Below are 21,776 nucleotides of genomic sequence, written 5' to 3' on the forward strand. Positions count from 1 at the left end.
CAAAAAATTATTTTGAGTTGTATATTTTCTCTTTAGTTGCAAACCACTCGTTGTAGTCAAATAAAAGTTGTTGATTTTAATCTGCGCTTTGTGTATTTCTGATATGGGTCAGAATAATAACTTAGATGCAGCTCTGAATGAATTCACAAACTTTCAGGAAAAGAGACATCCAGAATTGCACACTTTGCTCCGACTTATGCTTTTTGCTTTCAAGTTTCTGTCATTATTATTTAAGAAAATAAGGAAAAAAAGATATAAACGTTTTGAAATTTTATCGGTTAATGATATTTTACATGCTATAGTACACGAAGTTTATCAACAAGTGCATCAATATAGTAAATAAAGATTAAGTTTGTTATCAGCTGTGTCATTGTTTACAGGAAAGAAGAATGTGATTCAATTTACCATATCATCTCACCTTCCGATCAGAGATTACAAAAATATTTTCTGAAATTTATTTGTCAGAATGTTCAACATTTGTTCAGAAACATTTTCATTTTTCTGATAACTATTTAAACCTGGGATTTGAAATGCACCACATCAACCCCAAATTGAACTGTCATAGCACTTTTTAAACGGTAGATTACGTAGTCTAATAGCAGTCGCCTGAACACTTATTCTTAGAAAATATTCGATTAGACACGCAATAAAAGTACAAAAAGTATATACAGTTCTTTGCATATTCAGTTATGCAGATTGGTGGTAGCCAAACTTTTTATGTGAGCTTACCAGATATTTAAATGCAATATTTTTTGACTTATTGGCATACGGGAAGTTTTGATAGAAAAATAAAGTTAGTAGAGAAATTAAATTATCGAATTCTTTGCTTTTCACGCAGATCAATTAAAATATCTTGAATAAAAGCCAGTATCACTTATTTATTAATTAGATGTCTTCTAAGAGTATTTCAAGCCAATTTTTTTCTGTGACTTTTAATATTTCTTTACATTTAGCAACACACGCGTCAAACAAGATTCATCAGCCAATTAATATCACGTTTCCTTTTGAAAACTTGATTTCTGAGAAAAATTATTCAGAAATTGTGGAAGAACGAACTTTTAATACACATTGGTTATCATTAATTAAGGAAAAATCACAAAAATGATGATTACTCAAAAATTTATAGGTAGAATTTAATGAAACTGACCCAAAGTATACAACACATAGTAAAATATGAAATAACACGAAAAGAAATTACCGGACAATTATGGTGTTATAGAAATTAGCATATGTATAAAATCAACAAACAGGACGTGTCAGTTTGGTATAGGGAAAGTTACCTTCAATATGGAGTATGATCTACTCTATAAGAAATACAACACATACAGCGATGCATGATGCTATCAATTATGCAGTCTATCAGTTTCCGTAGGAAGTAAGAGCCATTCCTCTTGCAAAGTACTTGCAAGCGTGGCAAGGGTCTGAAGAGGAGGATTGAAAGCAGCTATACGTCTTCCTAAAACATCCCAAACATACTCGATAAGCTTCAGGCCCGATGATTGAGTTGGCCGCTCCTTGCGCTGAACTGTTTACTTATCAAGATAATCATCCACGATGCGAGCCCTGTGAGGGCTAGAGTTGTCGTCCTGCACCAGAAAATCATCACCTATTGCTCCAGTATAGTAAGAGCGCACATAAGCATTAAGGATGTCATCTCTATAGGCCTGAGCATTCATGGTTCCACAATGTAAAGGCATGGAGGTTTGTGCATCCACCGAAAGAGATCCCACCCCCAAACACAGACACTGTCTCCTCAGTATGCATCTCTTTCACGGATATTTGATGTGCGATAACGGTTCTGGGTTCTCTCCAAATTAAATAACGCTTACTATCGATTTTAATGCTAAACCTGGTATCATCTGTAAAGAGAACTGCCCTCCATTGATCAGCCGTCTAGTGGACATGTTGACGTGCCCAACTCAAACGTTCCCTTCTACGACGTGACGTCAGCGGCACGCAAATGGCTGGTCGCCGCGAGTACAGACCTTGTTTGTGAAGCCTTCTACGCATTGTTGACGTTAAAACCAAACTTCCAGTGGCTGCAGTAAGGAAGGATCTGAGTAAGTCGGAGCAAAGGTTCTATTATTTCGTGCGCATAACAACAAATATCGGTCATCAGCGCTCGTCGTAGTGGTTGGCCGTCCTTGGCTGAACCTCTTTTGGATGCCGAATCTGTGTTTAGAAAATTAGGAGGACTCACTGGCTACTTCTGCATGACTTTGTCCCTTCTGTAGTCCCCTAAAAGCTCTCCGCCCACCAGCAGCCGAGCGGTAAAATCGGCGAACACTGGTGGTTCGGTCCGAGGTTCGAATCCCGCGAACGGGCTGGCTGCATGGGCGTTTTCGTAGTTTTCTCCATGTGTAACGTGTATACGAGCCAGTTTCCCTTAGAAAATCCTTCACGAAGGCATCCTTTTCCTTAGGAAGATAGCTCTAGTGTGCTTTGCCATACTTAAATAAACCAAACCAAAACCTAAAAGCTCTTCATCGCAGTTATTCGGGCAAATGATGCCTGGAGGTCATTGTTAGTTCAAATAGTACATGGTGTGGTTGAGTGGATGATAAAAGCGTTCCGCTGGCGTAAATTGCCATTCCTGGTATGGTTTTCGAGAGGTATGCGTAGCTACACATACATTTTATCTATGGAGGTAAAACGGGGCTGCGGGTAAAGTGGAGCTGTTATTAAAAAGAGGTACAATGAACGATTCCCTATGTATCTCCTTCAGACAACTACTTCGTTTCCACCTGCAAAGCTACAAATAAAATTCATATCACTGAGCTGTGCTTTCGGGTAACGATACATAGAACTTGGAATGACAATTTACGCCAGCAGAACTCTTTTATCTCCCACGAAATAGCGACCTGATCAACTGCAACGCGCTATTTGGGCACACAATTTCCATTTCAAAATTTGTTTATTTTGGTTGCTGTTTTATTCATCTAATTAACTCGTCTAATTCATTAATTAATTAGTTTAATTTTATTCATCTAACATTAATTTCCTAACATCTGTTTCGACATAAAAACGTTCTTTCAGCTTAGTCTGGATTCTTAGAGGAATCATTGACATCCTAAACTGTTTCAGAAGAGTTATAATTTTATAGTGATAATTAAAGAATTGACCATTTGCTAAGAAGGTTTTAAAGCGTTTTACTGGTGGACTGAAAAGATTTTCTCTATGGCCGACTTTTCTGCTTCTTTCATGTTGACATTTTACTCTCTTGCCCTGTTCGCATATGAAATAGGGGAACTTAAAGCAATTACACTATTCTGAAACACATTATTAAAACACAATATTTAAAGATTTACTTTATAAAAGGAATCGATGAAATGACGGTTATCGGCTTTTATACCACACGAAATTTATGCAGCAACTTACTAAATCCCAATCTTATAGAAATTCGGGAATAAACAAGTTCCCTCTGTTCTTACGTAAATTTAAAGCGTTTTACTGGTGGACTGAAAAGATTTTCTCTATGGCCGACTTTTCTGCTTCTTTCATGTTGACATTTTACTCTCTTGCCCTGTTCGCATATGAAATAGGGGAACTTAAAGCAATTACACTATTCTGAAACACATTATTAAAACACAATATTTAAAGATTTACTTTATAAAAGGAATCGATGAAATGACGGTTATCGGCTTTTATACCACACGAAATTTATGCAGCAACTTACTAAATCCCAATCTTATAGAAATTCGGAAGTAAACAAGTTCCCTCTGTTCTTACATACGTAAATTTTGCGTGCTTAAAAATTAATAATCTGTTAAATTAATATTTTCTAATCTATTGGTTATATCTTCAGATTTTTAATCTGAGTTTTTTACAATAGGTTTAAATGAACGGTCAGTTGTAATTACAGTAAGCAAATACTTATGCATATATTATGTAATAATAATAAGGAATTTTCTTCTTCTTCTTCTTCGTATTGCAAGTAGATGCAAGTCAAACTGGCAAACGGAACATCATTGCGTTTGAATCCTGGTAGAGGCCTCCTGATTTTTCGTGTTTTTTGCTTCCAAAGCGAAGTGGCTAAAATGAAGTGGACGATAATCCGTCATCATCCGGATTTCGCAACTGGATTTGGGTTTTCTACCTCTTCAATCACCTTTTAAATGGAGGAAAATATAGGGAATACCAACTTCTTCACTGAGTGTCTCTATGGTGTAAGTGGTAGCAAGTGCGGCTGGTAGTCAAAAGATGTGACTTCGAATTCCGACGAAGGCATCGCTGATTTATCGTGTTTTCTGCTTCGGAAAACATAATAGTCTACACATAGCATGTGACAAAAGATTAAAAGTTTGCAAAAGCGGGAAATGTTTATGCATAAGTTTTAGTACTATTTTTTAATTCTCGTTTACTTTTAGTGCCCACCGCGGTGTTACAAATTTCGAATTTCGCTAGCGTTAACTGGCTTGTAATAATTAAAAAACATACTCACGAATCACTCGTAAATGTATTTAAAAAGTAACATCATATAGCCATATTTAAATATTGGTGTATTTAATTATGGCAAAGCACACTACGGCTATCTGCCTAAGAGGAGGGATGCCTTCGTGGAGGACTTTCTAAGGGAAACTGGCTCGTATACACGTTACACATGGGGAAAACCACGAAAACGCCCATGCAGCCAGCCCGTTCGCGGGATTCGAACCTCAGACCGAACTACCAGTGTTCAGCGGCTTTACCGCTCGGCCGCTGGTGGGCCAGCCATCTTTAAAAGTTAAATGGCATTATTATTTGCTGTATTATATTTTCAGTACTATTGACACTTAAGATTTAAATGACATTAATATATGCGTGATATTTCCTGATTAAAACTAGCTTCGCATGAAATATCAGAACTTTAAAAGTTTTGTTTGTTTTTTAGTACTTTATGCTCACATGTTTGAGCTACACACTGATACAGTGTTTTTTTGTTTAACACATAAAATTTGACGCATGAAAAGAAAGTTATTCAAAACTGCAATATTCAAATTTCTGGTAGATAACTTCGTAATTAAAAAAGTTATGTTAAACTTAAATTTGTCAAAATTTTATTCGATAACTATAAAAAATTTTACAGGTAGTTGAAAAAAGAATAACATATTCTCTTCGGCTAACTGTATATCCAGCTTAACGGTCATGCCAAATTAGTCAAATCCCCGTGACGTTAAGAAGAAATTAGCATTGAGATTCGTGATTCGTAAAGTACATTCATTTTATTCAGACACACATGACACCTATCCGTTCACCAAATCATACGAGTGAATGGCAGAAATCCAGCTGGAATAAAAGCGAATATTTGCTTTTCCAAACTTCCTTTTGGCGGTTCGAGACGAATGTACTTTTACGCATAAAGAGGTACCTCCAAATTAAGTTTTCCTCCTTTCACAAGATTTGTTGTTTCATCTGCCTTTTGACATTTTTTCAATTCGCTCAAGAATCATCCTTTCAGTATTAAGATTAATTCATGGAAAGGAATTACTCTTATAATGCCGATATTTACATATGATCTTGTATTTGCATACTTTTCTATTCTGACCAGAATTTTATAAAAACTTTAAATTGAAATGTTTACCTTACGTTTGAGTCCATAAAAGGAAAAAAAATATGTTTTTATTCATTTCAAAAACGTTCACTAAAAGATCATAAAAATTACACTTCCGTTAAGGTAGGAAATACAACAAATTCTCACGATGTGTAATGAACATCCCAAGCAGAGACCTTTTAGATTCTGAGACTAAACGCTAACTACATTTTGAAATCTAAGTAATGTAATTTACTATTAAATTACTCATTTGTTTAGCTCTTTAACTTTCACCTAATTACAAAAATTGACTTTATTACACGTATTTATGTCGAGCTCCGCTTTAGAAATAGAGTCCGGGTAAGAAGGATTCATATTCGTAGCCATGGTTTGTGTATCTTTTGAAATAAGGAAATTGGGAATTACTAATTTTATAGCTAGAAGATTAAAGACGAGAAAGAGGAAAGAATATGGATGCAGTAATAGCTCTAGTTATTGGGAATAGTGTTTGTCTTCGGGTCCATAAAATTATGAAATTCCACACATTAAATACCTAAATTAATTACCTAAATATATAATTCTATTGCAGATTTTATCATAGGCGCATTTATTTTTTAGCGCATTTGCCAAGCTAGAGCAAAATGAACTAGCTTTGAATAATAAAATTCAAATAAATAAATTTAAAAACTTGATTATTACATACTAACATATAAGTGAGAAATAATCTCGTAAATTTTCCTCCTTTTGTAAGCAGTTTGGAGACTCGAAAAGTTATATGTAATTAATAGTTTTAATTAAGTTTCTATGGAATAGCCTATGGAAGTTTAGTTTGGTTTATTTTAACTGTAGCAAAGCATGCGAAGGCTATCTGCTTAACCTATGGAAGCAGAGGAAGGAATTAGAACAAACAAAGGTTAAAATTCACACGATCCCGTTGATAGTGTGAGCTTCCATTCCGTTGATAGTGTGAGCATTTAATCTTCCTATATGCCGTTGATAGTGTGAGCATTTAATCTTCCTATATGCCGTTGATAGTGTGAGCTTCCATTCTACTTAGCGTTTCACTGTTGCTAAGAAAGGAATTCAAGAATTTTGAAATTATTGTTAATTTTTTAAAAATATTTTTATCCTCTCAATATTCTCAGTATTTTGTAAGTCAACTGCAGAACAGATGTACAATTGTCATTTCGGTTCCAAACAAACATATCGTAATATTTATATAATGCTAATACAACACAGCAGTAATGTATTTGTTTGGCTGTGAGAGCTAAAATTGTACATCACAAAACTGCATGGATATTTTGCGTAAAAAAATAATACTCACGACTTCTTCCTCCTGGAGAAGGAGGGGCTGATGAAGGAAAATTCTCCTTTGTTCGAATATCATTTTCTTGGGAAACTGTAGGAGAACCGTTAAGATTCTGGTAACCGTTCTCATTATTAACAGAAATTCCGCTGTCGTCCTTTGTTGGTTTCAAGGGGGAAAGATCCAAAGGCGCATCGGAATAACTCATACTTATAGGTTCACTATCCGATCTCCGACTCTGGAAATGTATAAAAGAAAATTTTGTAAAAAATCAGTATTGTTTTATTAACTCTATGTAGCATAATTCAGAAATCAATATCAAAACACAATATAAAAATGAAAAAAAAATGAAGGAATTATATTAGTATCTCCTGTTTAACAATTGCTTCACTGATGCTTGAATTTCTATCGCATAAGTATATGATCGACTATACACATTTCCTTTAACTAGTGTTCTGTTAATATTTATTTTTATCCGTAAGCATGGCTTTTTACAGAAATAATATTATCCCATAAATTCATTGCAGCTTAAAAACTGTGTCCGAATCGTAAATGGTGCTTTTCTCTTAAGTAAGTTATATTTTGTTATTAACCGTTTTTTTAAACAGATGTGCAATTAAGATAGAATTGAATTAATTTCGGTTATAGCTTTCTGTGTCGCAATTTTTTTTTTCCAAAATTTTTTCGGTTTAAGTTCAGTTGAGTAATAATAATAATGAAGTATTTATTTAATTTTTGCTCTTAAATTGCCTTGAGAAAATTTAAATTTATTTGAACAAAATATCACAAAAAAGTAGTTTATGTTTATACTCGTAATTTTATAGTTCAGTAGTTCAATAGTTTCATAGTTCAATAGCTTGATAGTTCATAGTTCAATAGTACAAATAGTTCATACAGTATCGGTATAAAGCAAAACCAGGTTGAATAAATGATTCAGAGTTGAATCACTAATCTACTAGTCAAAGCAACTCCTTCTATTTACACTGCATTAGACTGAGCTACGCCACCCAACCGGGATAGTGATTAGCGACATTGACTGCTGTACCGAAGGGCGTGGGTTCGAATACAGAAGAAGGCATGGATGTTTGTAAATGTATAGTATCTGTGCAGCATGGAGACATTCTAAATATACGGAAGCAAAGTCGTGCTCTCTCCTGTATGGTGCTCAAGGCTATTGTCAACTACAGAGTAATCTTGCACTCCTTGTCACGAGAAAATTCGTGGGCTTGTTCTGATGTTACTGTCATACAAGTGAGATAAGTAACACCACCACCAATAACAGAATGGGCTAATAAAATTTCTAGTGTCAAAATGATATTCTACTACGCTAAGAATTTAATATGGATTGAAACTTTTAATTTTACCTACTTATCAACGTAATTTCTGTTAAAAGAAATTATAGATAAGCTAGTTGTAATGCCTACAATTTCTTCCCCTCCCCAAACATTTTTCAACAGAAAGGCTTGTTAAAATCACATCATTTTTAAAATCTATCACTTCAGATCCTGTCAAAGCTCAAATAGTACTAATAAAAAAGATAATGGAAAACTTGCTGATAATACAATCAAGAAAATTACATATTAAACTACGAAGATATGGTAGATGAAAAATATTTGTACGACTTCGAAAAACTTTAGAATATCATTATATTTGATGTCGCATACTTTATTCCAAAAACATTCATTTTTATGCAATTTTTAATATTTATATCTTATTCCAAAAACTTAAGATTTTCATGTCTAAAAAACCTACTTTTTTATGGAAATTCTTTCATTTTTTAATACTTATATTTTATTCTAAAAAGTTAAGATTTTTTATAATATTTAGAGTTTTTTTGCATCTAAAAATAAGTAAAAAACATATATATTTTATTAAAAAAACTTTACAAACTTAAGTAAAAAACATATATATTTTATTAAAAAAACTTAAGGTAGACTCGTTCAGAGTTTTGTCAAAGTGGTTCTGAAAGATCATTTTGACTCTAGCTTTCATTTTCACTAGCAAACCGTTTCAGGAAGTAAATTTGCACAATTGAGTCAGAAGTGGGGTTTCTGTAAAAAACATTTTTTTTTTTTTAAATGAGAAACCATATAGTCTCTTGTTGCTCTCGTAAAGTATAGATTTGAAATTTTACTCTAGATTTTCCTCAAAACATCGTTATTTCTATCAGGTTTTGCTGTTTCATATAAATTAATTTTACAGAACATGATTGGAGGAAAAGCGAAATTAGATTTATAGAATAGATTAGGTTAGTTAGGTTAGGCTCCTTGTGTATGGCAAAACACATCAGGACTATCTGTCTAAGGGAAGTAATGCTTAATGCTTTCGAGGTGGACTTTCAATAACAATAAAAAAAAAAAAAATGGCTCGTATTCAGGTTAAACACGTGAAAAACCGCGGAAATTAACCAAGCAGCCATCCAGTTCACCTGGATCGAACCCCACATAGAACTTTCAGTACTAGTCAGAGTCTTAACGACTCGACCTTATAGAACAGAAGAGGACGTATGGTGAGGTCTTATGAAATAGATTTATCAAATTCGGTAGTCGTTTCGTTGCACGGATTCTCCAGAAATTCAATTTTCAAGTCGGTTTCTCCCCTATTAATAAAATTCACCCTTCGATTCTAAAAGATTGCGTTTCTGTCTTGAATTCTTGGGGAATTTATAGTATATCGTGTCAGTGTGGTTTAAGATATATTGGCCAAACAAAAAGAGCGTTGAAGTTTCGTATCAAGGAACATGAATCTTATGTTAGAAAAGGCGAAATTAACAAGTCTTCAATAGCGTATCATAGTTGGACATTTAACCATAATTTTGACTTTGGGTCTGCAAAAATTATCCAAAAGGCTTCTTCCATAGGTGAATTGGATTTTCTTGAGGCTTTTCATATTCACAAAGATTTAGCATGTTTAGTTAATGATTTGAAATCCAATCCAGTCCTTCCTAATGCCTTTAAAATTCTACTATCTTAATTCAGTTATTTTTGCCGATAGATGGCGTTACCTCCTCGCATTTGGTACTACCAGAGGGTATAAAAATCCGTTCAGTGGTTGCTTTTCATTATTCGAAGTTCAGATTTTGAGTGTGAAGGTGCAGTTGCCCCTCGCTCCCTATTTTTAACTTCGCTAATTTTTCTTGTCCTTTGTGTTTGATCAGATAGCCTGGCTCAGTAAAAGTAGGCGGCCAGTGTAACTCTGATTAAAAATCCGGTTATAACCACGTGCAGTGCTGATAAGGACCACCTGTTTCTGAGACTCCTTCCCCCTTATTTTTCTTCTTTCTAGGTATTTCTTTCTCCTGATGAGGAGAGACCTTTAGCTGCCCTCGAAATCGATTGAGTGTTTCAATATACTTACGCTAAATACAAGGTTGTTTTTACGATTTTGATTGTCACATTAGCGTGTTTCTCTTCTAGTCTAGTCGTTTCGTATTTTTCTTGTACAATACACGGGAGTTTTAGATGAAAATTCTTAAAAGCAACTTTTTTTTTTTTGTATTTAGTAACTTTCTTGAAGTTTTAATAGCTTCAGCCAACCTACATAATTACGGTTTGTATTATAAGGTTTCATTTTTTCATTTCAGTTTTCCACGTTTAGATAAGAGTTGGTACTTTTCCGTTTTGCCGAGCAGAATTTATTGGTGAAAACACATAGTATGCACATAAAAAAAATGTTGACAAATGTTAGTTCTAAGAATTTTTTATTTTGAAGCTATAAACATTTTAATGTCGTTTAAAATTTTTGTAAATAAGCCTATAAATAAAGACAATAAATTTGTAAAAGGACATTAATTTAAAAACTTACTATCCTTACATCGTACAACATCCTGATTCGCCGGTTCATATCACGTGACCCCAAGTGATCTCATCTCACGTAAACTACGTTACAAAAATATAATTCTCTGAGTAACTATCTACATTAATTTCAAGTTAAATCTTAATTTGGAATACAAGTTTAAATGCCAGAATTATTTCAATTCATACGTATAGCTTACTCGGAAATATTGTAAAACCGCAGTACTTTATTTCGCTAGTGCATTCTAACTAGAACTGATGAATTAACTCTTGACTTTTCCTTTTCTATATTTTCGCCATCGGGGGAGCGGTATGATTGCATCCTAATTGACTTAATTACCGCCCGCGAACGGCCTTAGGACATAAAATTGAACTATGTGGTAAAAATTCTATGTAATTGTATGCCAGTATTGAAAGAAACAATAAATCTGATAAGAAATGGCTGTGACTTGTTTTGAAAATGTAAAAGTTAAAGTAAAAGGTTACCAGCGAAGATATTTCGTTTGGCATCGGTTGTACCATTACTGGCGACTTTATTGCTTGCACCGGCAAAACGGAAAAGTACCTAAAAGTTTTATTGAATACTGCAAATAATTATTGGTAGTTACTCTCATTGCAAAATGGTAGATGGAAAATAATTTTTTGCTAGATTTCAAGCTGCAAAAACTTTAGTTTGCTACTGTAAGTTTTGTGCTCTGGTTGCAAATAAAATTTTAGTTTCTTTTTATTTTCTGATTGTTATCGTGTAAATTCAGTGTTATAGCTATGATTCACCCTAACATTTAGGCCCACCAGTGACCAAATGTTAAAGTCGCTGAACACTGATAGTTTGACCTGAGTTCGAGTTCGGACTAATGGGCTGGCTGCATAGGCGTTTTCGTAGTTCTCGTCATGTACATTGTGGATACGTGACAGTTTCCCTTTGAAATCTCTTTCCCCTTACACACATAGCCCTCGGTTGCTTTGTCATAATCAGTTAACCAAACCACTGTAAAAAAGGAAGGTCTTCCAACCTTGAACTCTCAGTTTTTCTCAAAAAAAATACATACGAATCTACTCATCTAGAAATATATAGGGGGATTCAGAATTCATCATCAATATTTGGTGGGGAGGTAGGGAATAGGAAAAGAAGGAAATTTCACATAGGGAAAGTATGGGGCAGACGAACGCATGGTGGTATAGAGGGCGCTGTGTGTGCACAACTTCCATACAACAGCTGTTTGACGTGTGCAGCCATGACAATCAACATCATGGAAATAGCACACTTGACCAGTACCTCTGACTTGCGTTAGTAAATTGAAAGTACATCTCTGGCATAGATGTGACTTTTGTAATCAACATCTCGAATTAATACTGTAATTCAAGATTCTATTTTACTACTTACATGCATCCTTACGAAACAAACACCAATACATTTCTAAAGCCTTTAATGGATAATATAACAGGTCAAGTAATATACTTTTATTAGTACGAAACTTGAAGTATAACGTTATGACCTGACCTGACCTGTGTGCAGCCAGTCATCATTCGACTAGGTGACTTTGCAGAAGTAACATGAACCGGTATACCTGGAATGAACTTGTAGATATGCACGTAAATGCCAGGCATATTCCAGAAGGTCTGGTTGTCCATGCAACGCCGTTGTGAGTCATGCATTCTAACAAATGGCAGCAGTTCGAGCACCTCTTGTAAGTCTGTAAAACCAATGCAAAGAAATGTTGCATGTAAGATAATAAATGTTTTTTTCTTTTTCTTTACTACTTCCTTCTTATGTGTTCTTTCCATCATTGAACTGGGGTCATTTAGCCCTACTACATGGCATTTGCGCCCATGCATTCCTATGTGAAATCTCCTTCTTTTCCTATTCTCTACCTCCCCACCAAATATTGATGATGAATTCTGAATCACCCTGTATAAAAGTCAGCTGCTAATATTTTACAGACAATCATAAAAAAATGTTAAAAACAGAATTGTTGATCAACAGTGGTGAACTTTCTGAAAAATCTGTTTGCCAATGGCGAACATTTCTAATGAAATTTTAAAATTTCGGAAAATCTTTACAACAGCGCTGCGTCGCCTTTATAGTAGATTTCTATGTTTTCATTATCTATTCATTGATTTAGCAATTAAATTTTTAATATCATTGTGAATTTCTATATGAGCAAACGCATTTCCATTTTTCTGTGTATTGGTCTATTTACAATAATTTCAAAGCTTTGTCGTAAACAGTTAATCAGTTTTCGTAAAAAATTGCAATCTGCGCTAGCTTAAGTTATATATGGATTTTTTGGGGAGAGGAATACAGCTGATTCTGTACTCTCAAGAAAGAAAGCCATAAAATTAACTGCTATATCCCTACAGATGTACTAAAAATAAAGGAAAAAAAAAGAAATATAGTTTTTTAGTCAGTTTTTTAGTCAAGGCAAACTTTCTCTCTCAGGATTTGCTGCCAAAAACATACAAATTATATTTCCTATATTTTTCCACCATTTGAGAAATAAATTGTAAGTATAACTGTTCTTATTGAAACATAGGTATGTTATTTTACATTTTTTAATCTGACGAGTTCAATAGTCCTAGTTAGTGACAAATTTTGTTTTAATTTTATAAAGTTTGTTTATTTCGTTTAGGAAGTTTGTGATGTTTTGTGATTATTATATTTAATTATTTTATATTAATTAGTGTGTTGCAAGTAAAATTTCATTTTGAATAAATAAAATGTACACTTACACGTTATTTTCGATCTAAATAAATACATGTTATGCACGAATCTAAGTAAATGCCTTGCTCTCGACAAAAGAATTAATTATTTTTATAATCTTCTCACGTCAAACGCACAACGCATTCGCACAACGTTTGCCTTGCAAAACATTTCAGTATATTGTCTAACGTTAATTGTAATTACTTCTTTAGGCTTTATTTGTATTAGATACACAGGGTGGATCATTTTCAATAACCCATTTTGAAAATAATATACTCAGATTTAAAATAAAGCAATTCTAAATATTTTATCTTTTTTGTTACTCTTGTACATTTATATAAATGCCACATAGATTTTACCGCTGCACTTTTGTGAACATTTGGTCCAGTTATTGGTGAAACACTAATGTTTGGCAAATGGATATTTTTCAAATATTTTTGGGTATGAAGAGTTAGGTGCACTGTATGGACTGGCGACGGAAGGCTTAGGCAAACAGCTTTGTGACCTTCACTATCATAGCCATGGAGTGCTGACCCGTGCAATAGCCTATGCTTTGTGTAGGAAACTGTATTGAAAAGAAGTCAATCACAACAGCGCAGCCTGCCTTTAGAAAAGTGTTTTGTGACGACAAACAAAGGCGAAGAAAAATTCTTAATCGAAAGAAAATCAGTGCTCGGGGGAAGGGGGAGCAATGGCGGCTGGTGAAAGTGTACAAAGCAATCCACACACAAATAGAAAAATACAGGAGAACAATCAGAGAAAGATGACGTGTTTGCAACCAGACTGCTAAGCGAAGAACAGTTGAAGAAGAGAAATCAGGGAGGAAATTGCAAACGTAAGCCCTGATATCCTTGACCATATGGTGTCAACTCACCGTGATCGCTTTATGCTTTACATTGCTAGCCACTCCAACTTGCTTTATTTGCCGCGATTAACCTGCGAAATTGCAGGTTGTGTTCCGGCTATCGAACTTTGGTGCTTCTAGGAGCGCTGCAGGTAAGGAAATGCCGAACGTAGTTCTCGTGGAGACAGGATAGCAGATGGATTGCTAGCCGAGGTGGTCAGACATTTAACTATACCAAACGCACCCAAACACAATAGTAGCCTGCATCTCATGCATGTAAATGGAAAGTGCAGCAGAAAAGAAAAAATATCTGGAGTTATGCTATGCTGTCGCTAGGGCTTGACTACATTATTTTCAAAATGGGTAATTGATAATACTCCACGCTGTATATATTATTTTGAATGTGAACTCTCTTCTCCCTTTTTTAATGTTTCTATTTTTAAAAGCTGTTAATAACTTAATTTTAACTTTCAGTCACTTTCATTGCCAAAATTTAATAATTAGAAGGATAGGAAGACATTGGTTATTTGATTGCCAAAGTTTAATGATTAGGAGGATAGGAGGACGTTGGTTATTTGATTACCAAGGATTAATAATTAGGAGGGACATTGGTTATACTTTTAATTCTAAAATATATTTTTCTTTTGTGATATAAATATATATATTGTAGTCCGGATGAAACGAGTCGAATTTGAATATGGAAAATCACATGGGGCTATCTGTCTAAGGGAAGGGATGCCTTCGTAGAAGACTTTCAAAGAAAAACTGGCTCGCATTTACGTTACCCGTGGGGCGAACCGCGAAAACCAACCCTGCAGCCAGTCCTTTCTCCTGGGTTCAAAACAGGGTCGAATTTTAAGTATTCGGCAGTCCTTTAATCAATCGGCCACTAATGGGGATGTAGTTTGGATGTTATTTCAAAATTGTAGAGCAGGTATATGAAATTAACAGATATTAAAAAGGCTATTAACCTGCAAAATTTAATTTCTGATAGTTTGGTAGAATCTGAAATTTCAAGAAAAATTTCTGTTGACCATGCAAAAGAAGAGATCCTTTCCGCATCAGGTGAAGAAAATTACTCAGAAGATGAATCAAATGACGCATTTGAAAGTAAATTCAGAGTTACTTCTTCAAATAACAAATCTGGTGAGGCAAGAAGGGAACAAACAAACCCAAAGCCTCAACCATGTGTCACGGGATTATAAGGAAAACTGGTAAAATTCCAGAGTAATGTAATAAATGATTTAAAAAAATTCAATGCAGCTTGGAATGTGATCTAAATAATATTAATCAGGTGAAAATTTTATAGCAGTTTTTATCATTATATATATAACGAGATAGAGAGGACATGTTTAGGGAACTGACTCGTATTCATGCTACTAATGAGGAAAAACACGAAAACTCCCATTCAGCCAATTCGTTCACCGTAGATTTGAACCGACATTTGAATTTGAGAGCTATAGTTGTGCGCAGCGGTTTTACGGCTCGGTCGCCGGTGGCCTTGCATTTTTGAAACATTTGTAATTCCATTCAGTTCGCTGATTGCCACTGATGCAAAGCAGATCACTATTTTGATCACTTTTAGTGCACTTTACCTGTGCTATGTATTCAATTCATAATCAGCGTGTTAATTATTACGTAAAACGTCCGCTTGATCGTTCTAAAATCATTAAAATACGAGACATCCTTTTATAGTAAAACCATAGCCATCTTTTTAAGGATTCTGACCTAATTTTTCAAACATTACATTTCCTTCCACTCTGTGTTAAAATATGGTTTGGTTTGGTTTATTTAATTACAGCAAGGCACACTACGGCTATCTGTCTAAGGGGAGGGATGCCTTCGTGGAGGATTTTCTAAGGAAAACTGGCTCGTATACACGTTACACATGTGTCAAAATATAATACTTTCCTTTCGTTTTTTTATCTCATTTACAGTTCTATAATTTCTTTGTGTGAATCCATCAGTTAGGCGACTTTTTTTCAAACTGCATTTTGAAAGTTTTGAAAGTCGCCAAATAGCGCTGTATCGAAAAATCTGGTTATACTACAAAAAAAAAAAAAAAACAACTGTCTTTCTATACATTATTAGCAGCTAATTTTTTATTGTTATATGCTTCTAGATGAGTAGATTCTTATATATATATTTTCATGAAAAATTGAGTTCAAAGTTGGAAGTAGTTCAAGGTTGAGTTCAGGGTTATACCTTCTGTGTAAGCAACGAGCGTCTGAAAGTCTAAATAATCGATGTGAGAAAGACGGGATACACTTTATGAATTTCAATAATTTTTTATTAATAATTAATCAGCCGATCTTAAATTTTGCTCAAAGATCTAAAACTAAGCTGAAATTTACAGATTATTATTAATATTATAAACAATTTAAATGAAACAATATGTATATTCTGGGGAAAATTATAATCCTTGATTTTTTGTGAGCAGATTTTAAATAATTACAAACTTTTCTATCCGGTTATCATATTTAATTGCTCATCTTGTCAAATATTTCATTTGGCTCCCAGAAAAGCCTCTTTTCTGTAGGCCAAATTCATATTTATTGTAATGTAGGTAGGGGAATTATACTTTTCTTTTATTGTACTTTATTTCAACAAAGACTGCAGAAATAAAAAATGAGCAACTTTTATTTCTGAAAAATAAAAGAAAAAGTACACTTTCGTTCCACAAAATTGAATGACTAAATTATTTTTAATCCACTTAAAGACGCAACCATTTCTGTTCCAAATAAAATTAAGAGCCCAACAATAGCGGTAAAATCTCTGAATATTGATAGTTTTACAGCGGCTGGTATGGCAGCGAACGAGCTGATTGCATGTTTTTTTTTTTTTTTTTCCCTATTACGTGCTCCGCCCTTAAGCACTACACGGAAAGGGAGGGATGCCCCGGGGAGGTCCTTCCAAGGGAAACTGGCTCGTATCCACTTTACACATGGGAAAACCACGAAAACGCCAATGCAGCCAGCCCGTTCGCTGGAACTCGAACCCCGTACCGAATTACCAGTGTTCAGCGGCTGATTGTATGGTTTTCGTGGTTTTCCGGTTGTGTAACGTGAATAGAAGCCAATGTTCCTTAAAAAGTCCTTCACGAAAGCTTTCCTCCTTAAAGGAAAGGTAGCCCTGGAGTTGCTTTGCTTTATTCAATTAACATATATGAACTAAAATAAAACAGTAAAATTAATTTTAATGCATATAAACGCCTTAAAATGAAATAAAAAAACTTATTTTAATTGTTCTAGCATTTTTTTAAGATATTTTTTATTTACCACGTGATCTATTTTTATTCAACTAAATACTAAAATGAAATATTTGTTTTTACTGGTTTAAAATAATAAAATTAGTTCTCATATTTCTAAATTTACATGAAACATTAACTAAGTTAATTATAAGCTTGATTTTACTTGGTTTAGGAAACATACTCGATCCAGCTAGTTGTACTCCATATATTCGCAATCCAGATAATTAGAAATCTTTTTATTATAAATCTTAAAATCAAATAATGTTATTTACATGTTCCATGTTTAAAGCACTCTAGATACAGAACTTAGATCAGGAAAGAAACCCAAACCCTTTTTGCTCCTGTACTTTCTAGCCGTTCAAGCATTTTTTTATGGGCAAAGTGAGGCAAATGCGATAGTCACGTACTTCACAGCTGAGCTAACAGTAAAGACATTACACTACATTTTATTCCCTTTCAAAAACGAAATTAAACCGATAAGGCTACATATTATGTAGCATAAAAAGTAGAAGGAAAGAAAGGGATAATTTCCAGCTCTAGCTATTACTGTAATATTTTTATTCATATCACTTTTTTTAACATTAGAAAGAGATGTTGCTTCTTTCGCGCTACAAAGGAAATCGTATCCTGGCAACTGACAAACAACTATCTCTTGCGGCATCAAAATTTTCATTTATCTTCTGTAGCTGAAAGCAAATTTGTTGTAGATTGCTTATTAGAATAACAAAGGGGTCCATTTAAAACATCATAGCATTTTTAGTAATATTTGATCATTCTTGAATTCAGAACAATTTCAACTAAACATTGATCGAATTAATAAAAGGCATTATATTATAATTGTTATCATGTCTTTTACTATGAAATTTTCTGTTAATATCCTACCTGTATCAAAAACAAAGCCTAATACTAAAAACAAAATTCTCTCGCAAAGTATAAAATACGACTATCAGTATTCGGCAAAATTTTTAAAATTTTATTTAAGTGTCAACGAGTTTGTCTTATTAGATGGCAACAGACGATGTTAGCTTTGTTTAAAAAGCAAAAAGAGATGTGTGTCTTGTTCGACTGAGTAATATTTCATCGAAATTTCGGGTTCTAGATTTCGGTAATTTTACAATTCCTTTTTATCTCATGTATGTTCAAGTGAATATTTCTTATTATGAAAAAATTATTCGATTTCTTAATGTACTTTGCGCAAGTTTAATTCTTATTTATTTGTTTCTTTATTAACTTCAACAACGATTTCTTAGCCAATAACTGGGTATAAATAGCTGATTATACATAGTAATACAAAAGAGGATTTAGTGATTTCAATTTGAGGTATTATACATGTAGCTGTCTTGGAGAAAGTAACCTGGTTATTATGTAGGATGTCGTTTATTAGTTTTTCTTCGATGCTTATTTTCTACGATTTTGGCTACAGGTGTAATTTGGGGAGGTTTTCCGGTCAGATTTTTAGATTTCTCCTCTGTTTCATGTGATAAACAGAATTTCGTTTTACTAATTAGCTGATATATATATATATATATATATGTAATATTGTATGATCTTAAATCCATTTAGTGCGAATACAAGTTATTATTACTTGCGCAATTGCTGCAAAGTTAGTTAATAATAATTTATTTCCTAAACAGTATTGATTAATTGATTATATTATCTCCTAAGTTTAATTAAAGTAGAATTATTTTAAAAGTGTGCATCCATACTGGTAAGTTATATTTTGAAAGATGTTTTGAAGTAATTTGAAAACAAAATGTTAATAATGTTTTAACGGGGACTGGAGTTAAATCATCACGAAGAATAATATTTCAATTGTAAAAGGAAAAATTAAAACATGTAATCATTGTCATTGATCGGAAATTAGTTGACTTTTCAAGGGGAACAAACCAACTCCCATTCAATGAACAATAATTGATAAAAATACGTAAATACGAAAGTGTTTCGTCTTTACTCGAGTTATAAGTTAAAGCCAAACCGGCAATTCTAGTCAGGACAAATATTTCCGCGAAAAGTAGTTATTCTTATGAAGCATTTTAGTCAATTCAATTTGGAGTAAAAATGAATTACTGTAGAGAAATCCAATAAAACTCGAGTAACCGTCCCCGACACTTTCATGTTTATGCATTTGAGTACTATATTATTTGTAGAAATTAAACATTGGAAATTGTCATTATAAAATCGAATTCAAAGTAAAGTTGAAATGAACATAGAAGATTATAAAAAAGATAAATAATGCAAACTTTGTAAAAACAAATAAAAGAAAATATAAAAATAATATAAAAATAATATAGAAAATAATATAAATAAGATCAGTGAATGTACATGAAGATATAAAGGCCAGAAAAGGTATTAAGTAACTTACATTCTTTCTAGTGGGGGAGTTGGCAAAGTGTTCTCTTTGTGTCTGACTCAGAAGTGTAGGGTGTCCGAAAATTCTTAGCGGCAGTAGGGGCTTTGAATAATATCAGTCGGTAAGATTTGGGTGAAGTAATTTATGGTAGTGGGTGGGACTTGGAATTCTTGAGGAATGTATTTTGTGGAGTTCTTATCTGAGAGAGACAGTCTGTTAAGATTTTTTTGAAAATACTAGTGAATGGAAATTAATTAATTTCTGGCTAATTGTCGTGTCGCAATGATTAAGAATTTAAGAAAGGAAAAAGGCATTTTCACTGTCCAAGAGCTAATAGACAGTCTAAAGGCATGAAATAGGCCCATTTTTTTTAGTAACAGTATAGTAACAGTATATGTCTGAAGACAATTAGCTTTTTTCAATATATACAATTGAGTAATTACACTATATACAAATCTTCCAACTGACAGTCATCCAACTTATACCGCCTTCTCAGGTTTAGGAATAAATTATCATATCCCTATCAGTTAAATGATTTAGAGTGAGTATTTAACGCCTGCTCTTTTAAGGCAATGGTTGATAAATTGAAAGGGAATTAGATTATTTTTGAGAATTTTGATAAGGATTAAAATTTCGCGTTGTAAATCTATTGTACCTGTGCATATAGTTTTAATTCGTTGTATTTGATTAATTATAGTATTGTTAATTACTTTTTTGGATATGTTGGAGTTCCAATTTATTAATTTGTTAGTATTGAAATTGAAGTTTCGTGTTTTGTCAAAAAGTAAAATTTTTTTGTAGTTAATGATTTGAAGATCTAGAAAGTCTATGCTATTTTGTGAATTATTAGTTTTATTAAGTGTAAGACAATTCGGATAAATCTCGGAGTGTTCAATTTTACCAAAATTATTAATTGTAATAAGGTCATCAATATATCTGTAGGTGTGTTTGTAGTAATTTAACGCTTGTGGTTGCAGATTTTTTTGGAAGTTAAATTATTTGACAAATAAAAAGATATTACAGATCGAGGTGCTGGAATGTAAGCCCATTGGCAATCCTCTGACTTGTTTAAAAAGTCGATTTTGAAACTTGATGTAGTTATGAAAAAGTGTGCATTTAAGGTAGGTTTTCCATTTGTCAAGAGTCATGATATTGAGTATATTAGGGAAAAGTTTTGGTAGATCAAGTAGACTGGTATAGATTTCTTCTAGAGGAAGTGAGGTATATAAGTTTTTAAAATCATAGCAGTTAATGTTTTGGATGTTAATGGTATGAATGGTATTAATGACAGGAGTGTTATTATGAATGATCCAGCAATAGTTATGATTAGTGTTACAATCATTGAAAATAAATTTACAGATTTTATTAAGTTGAATTGAAAAATAATAGTCTACATTTTTCTTGTAATTATTGGTTCCATTGTAATTATTAGCAGAATTAGAACACTTTAAACACCATGACTTCAACTCTATTCAACTTCAGATACTAGATATAATACCCAATCACAAAACACGAATTTTTCAGGAATCTCTGTATATACTAAAACAACGTTCACTTTATCCATATGGACTTAACACTTATATACATAGTCATAGAGATACTTCTAAGAAGTCTATTTTCTGCCAATTTAAGCTCTACAGCATCAAAACGCAGAGAGGAAAAGAGGAAGCAAAATAAAAAATAATGCGAGATTTTTATCCACTTTGGATACACTTGCATTGAAAAAACAATTGAAATGTTTTTTTGACTCAGACTGCTTTCCCAACAAACTTCTCAACTGGTTACACTCCTGTACTAATAAATTCCTTATCAAACTAAAAAAATTCATTCAAGAAAGCTACGACGACATACAAATCATTAAAGACATGATTCTTGATTTTAGTCTTTTTAGACTCTCTAATAGTCTCACTCAACGCAAAATTTATTTTAAAGTCTATTTTCTGCATCCGCAGTTTGACAATATTCATTTCTCAAGAATCATCAGAGATTGTAAAGATTACTTCCCCGCAGTTGACACAATAC

General features: G+C 33.3%; 1 protein-coding gene across 4 annotated transcripts in view; it reads right to left on the minus strand.

Annotated features, from left to right (window-relative positions):
• The window catches only part of LOC118182559 (proton channel OtopLc-like), an 87,299-nt gene that overhangs the window by 34,515 nt on the left and 31,008 nt on the right, over positions 1 to 21,776 (minus strand). For all 4 annotated transcript variants that reach the window (XM_085810011.1, XM_085810013.1, XM_085810012.1 and 1 more), the window contains one exon: positions 6,834 to 7,053. In XM_085810011.1, the coding sequence (XP_085666137.1) occupies positions 6,834 to 7,053 (220 nt within the window). The remainder of the gene's footprint in view (positions 1 to 6,833; positions 7,054 to 21,776) is intronic.

The sequence above is a fragment of the Stegodyphus dumicola genome, chromosome X2 (genome assembly GCF_044657685.1).
Source record: "Stegodyphus dumicola isolate Sdum_Otavi_A_Nest chromosome X2, ASM4465768v1".
NCBI lineage: Eukaryota > Metazoa > Arthropoda > Arachnida > Araneae > Eresidae > Stegodyphus > Stegodyphus dumicola.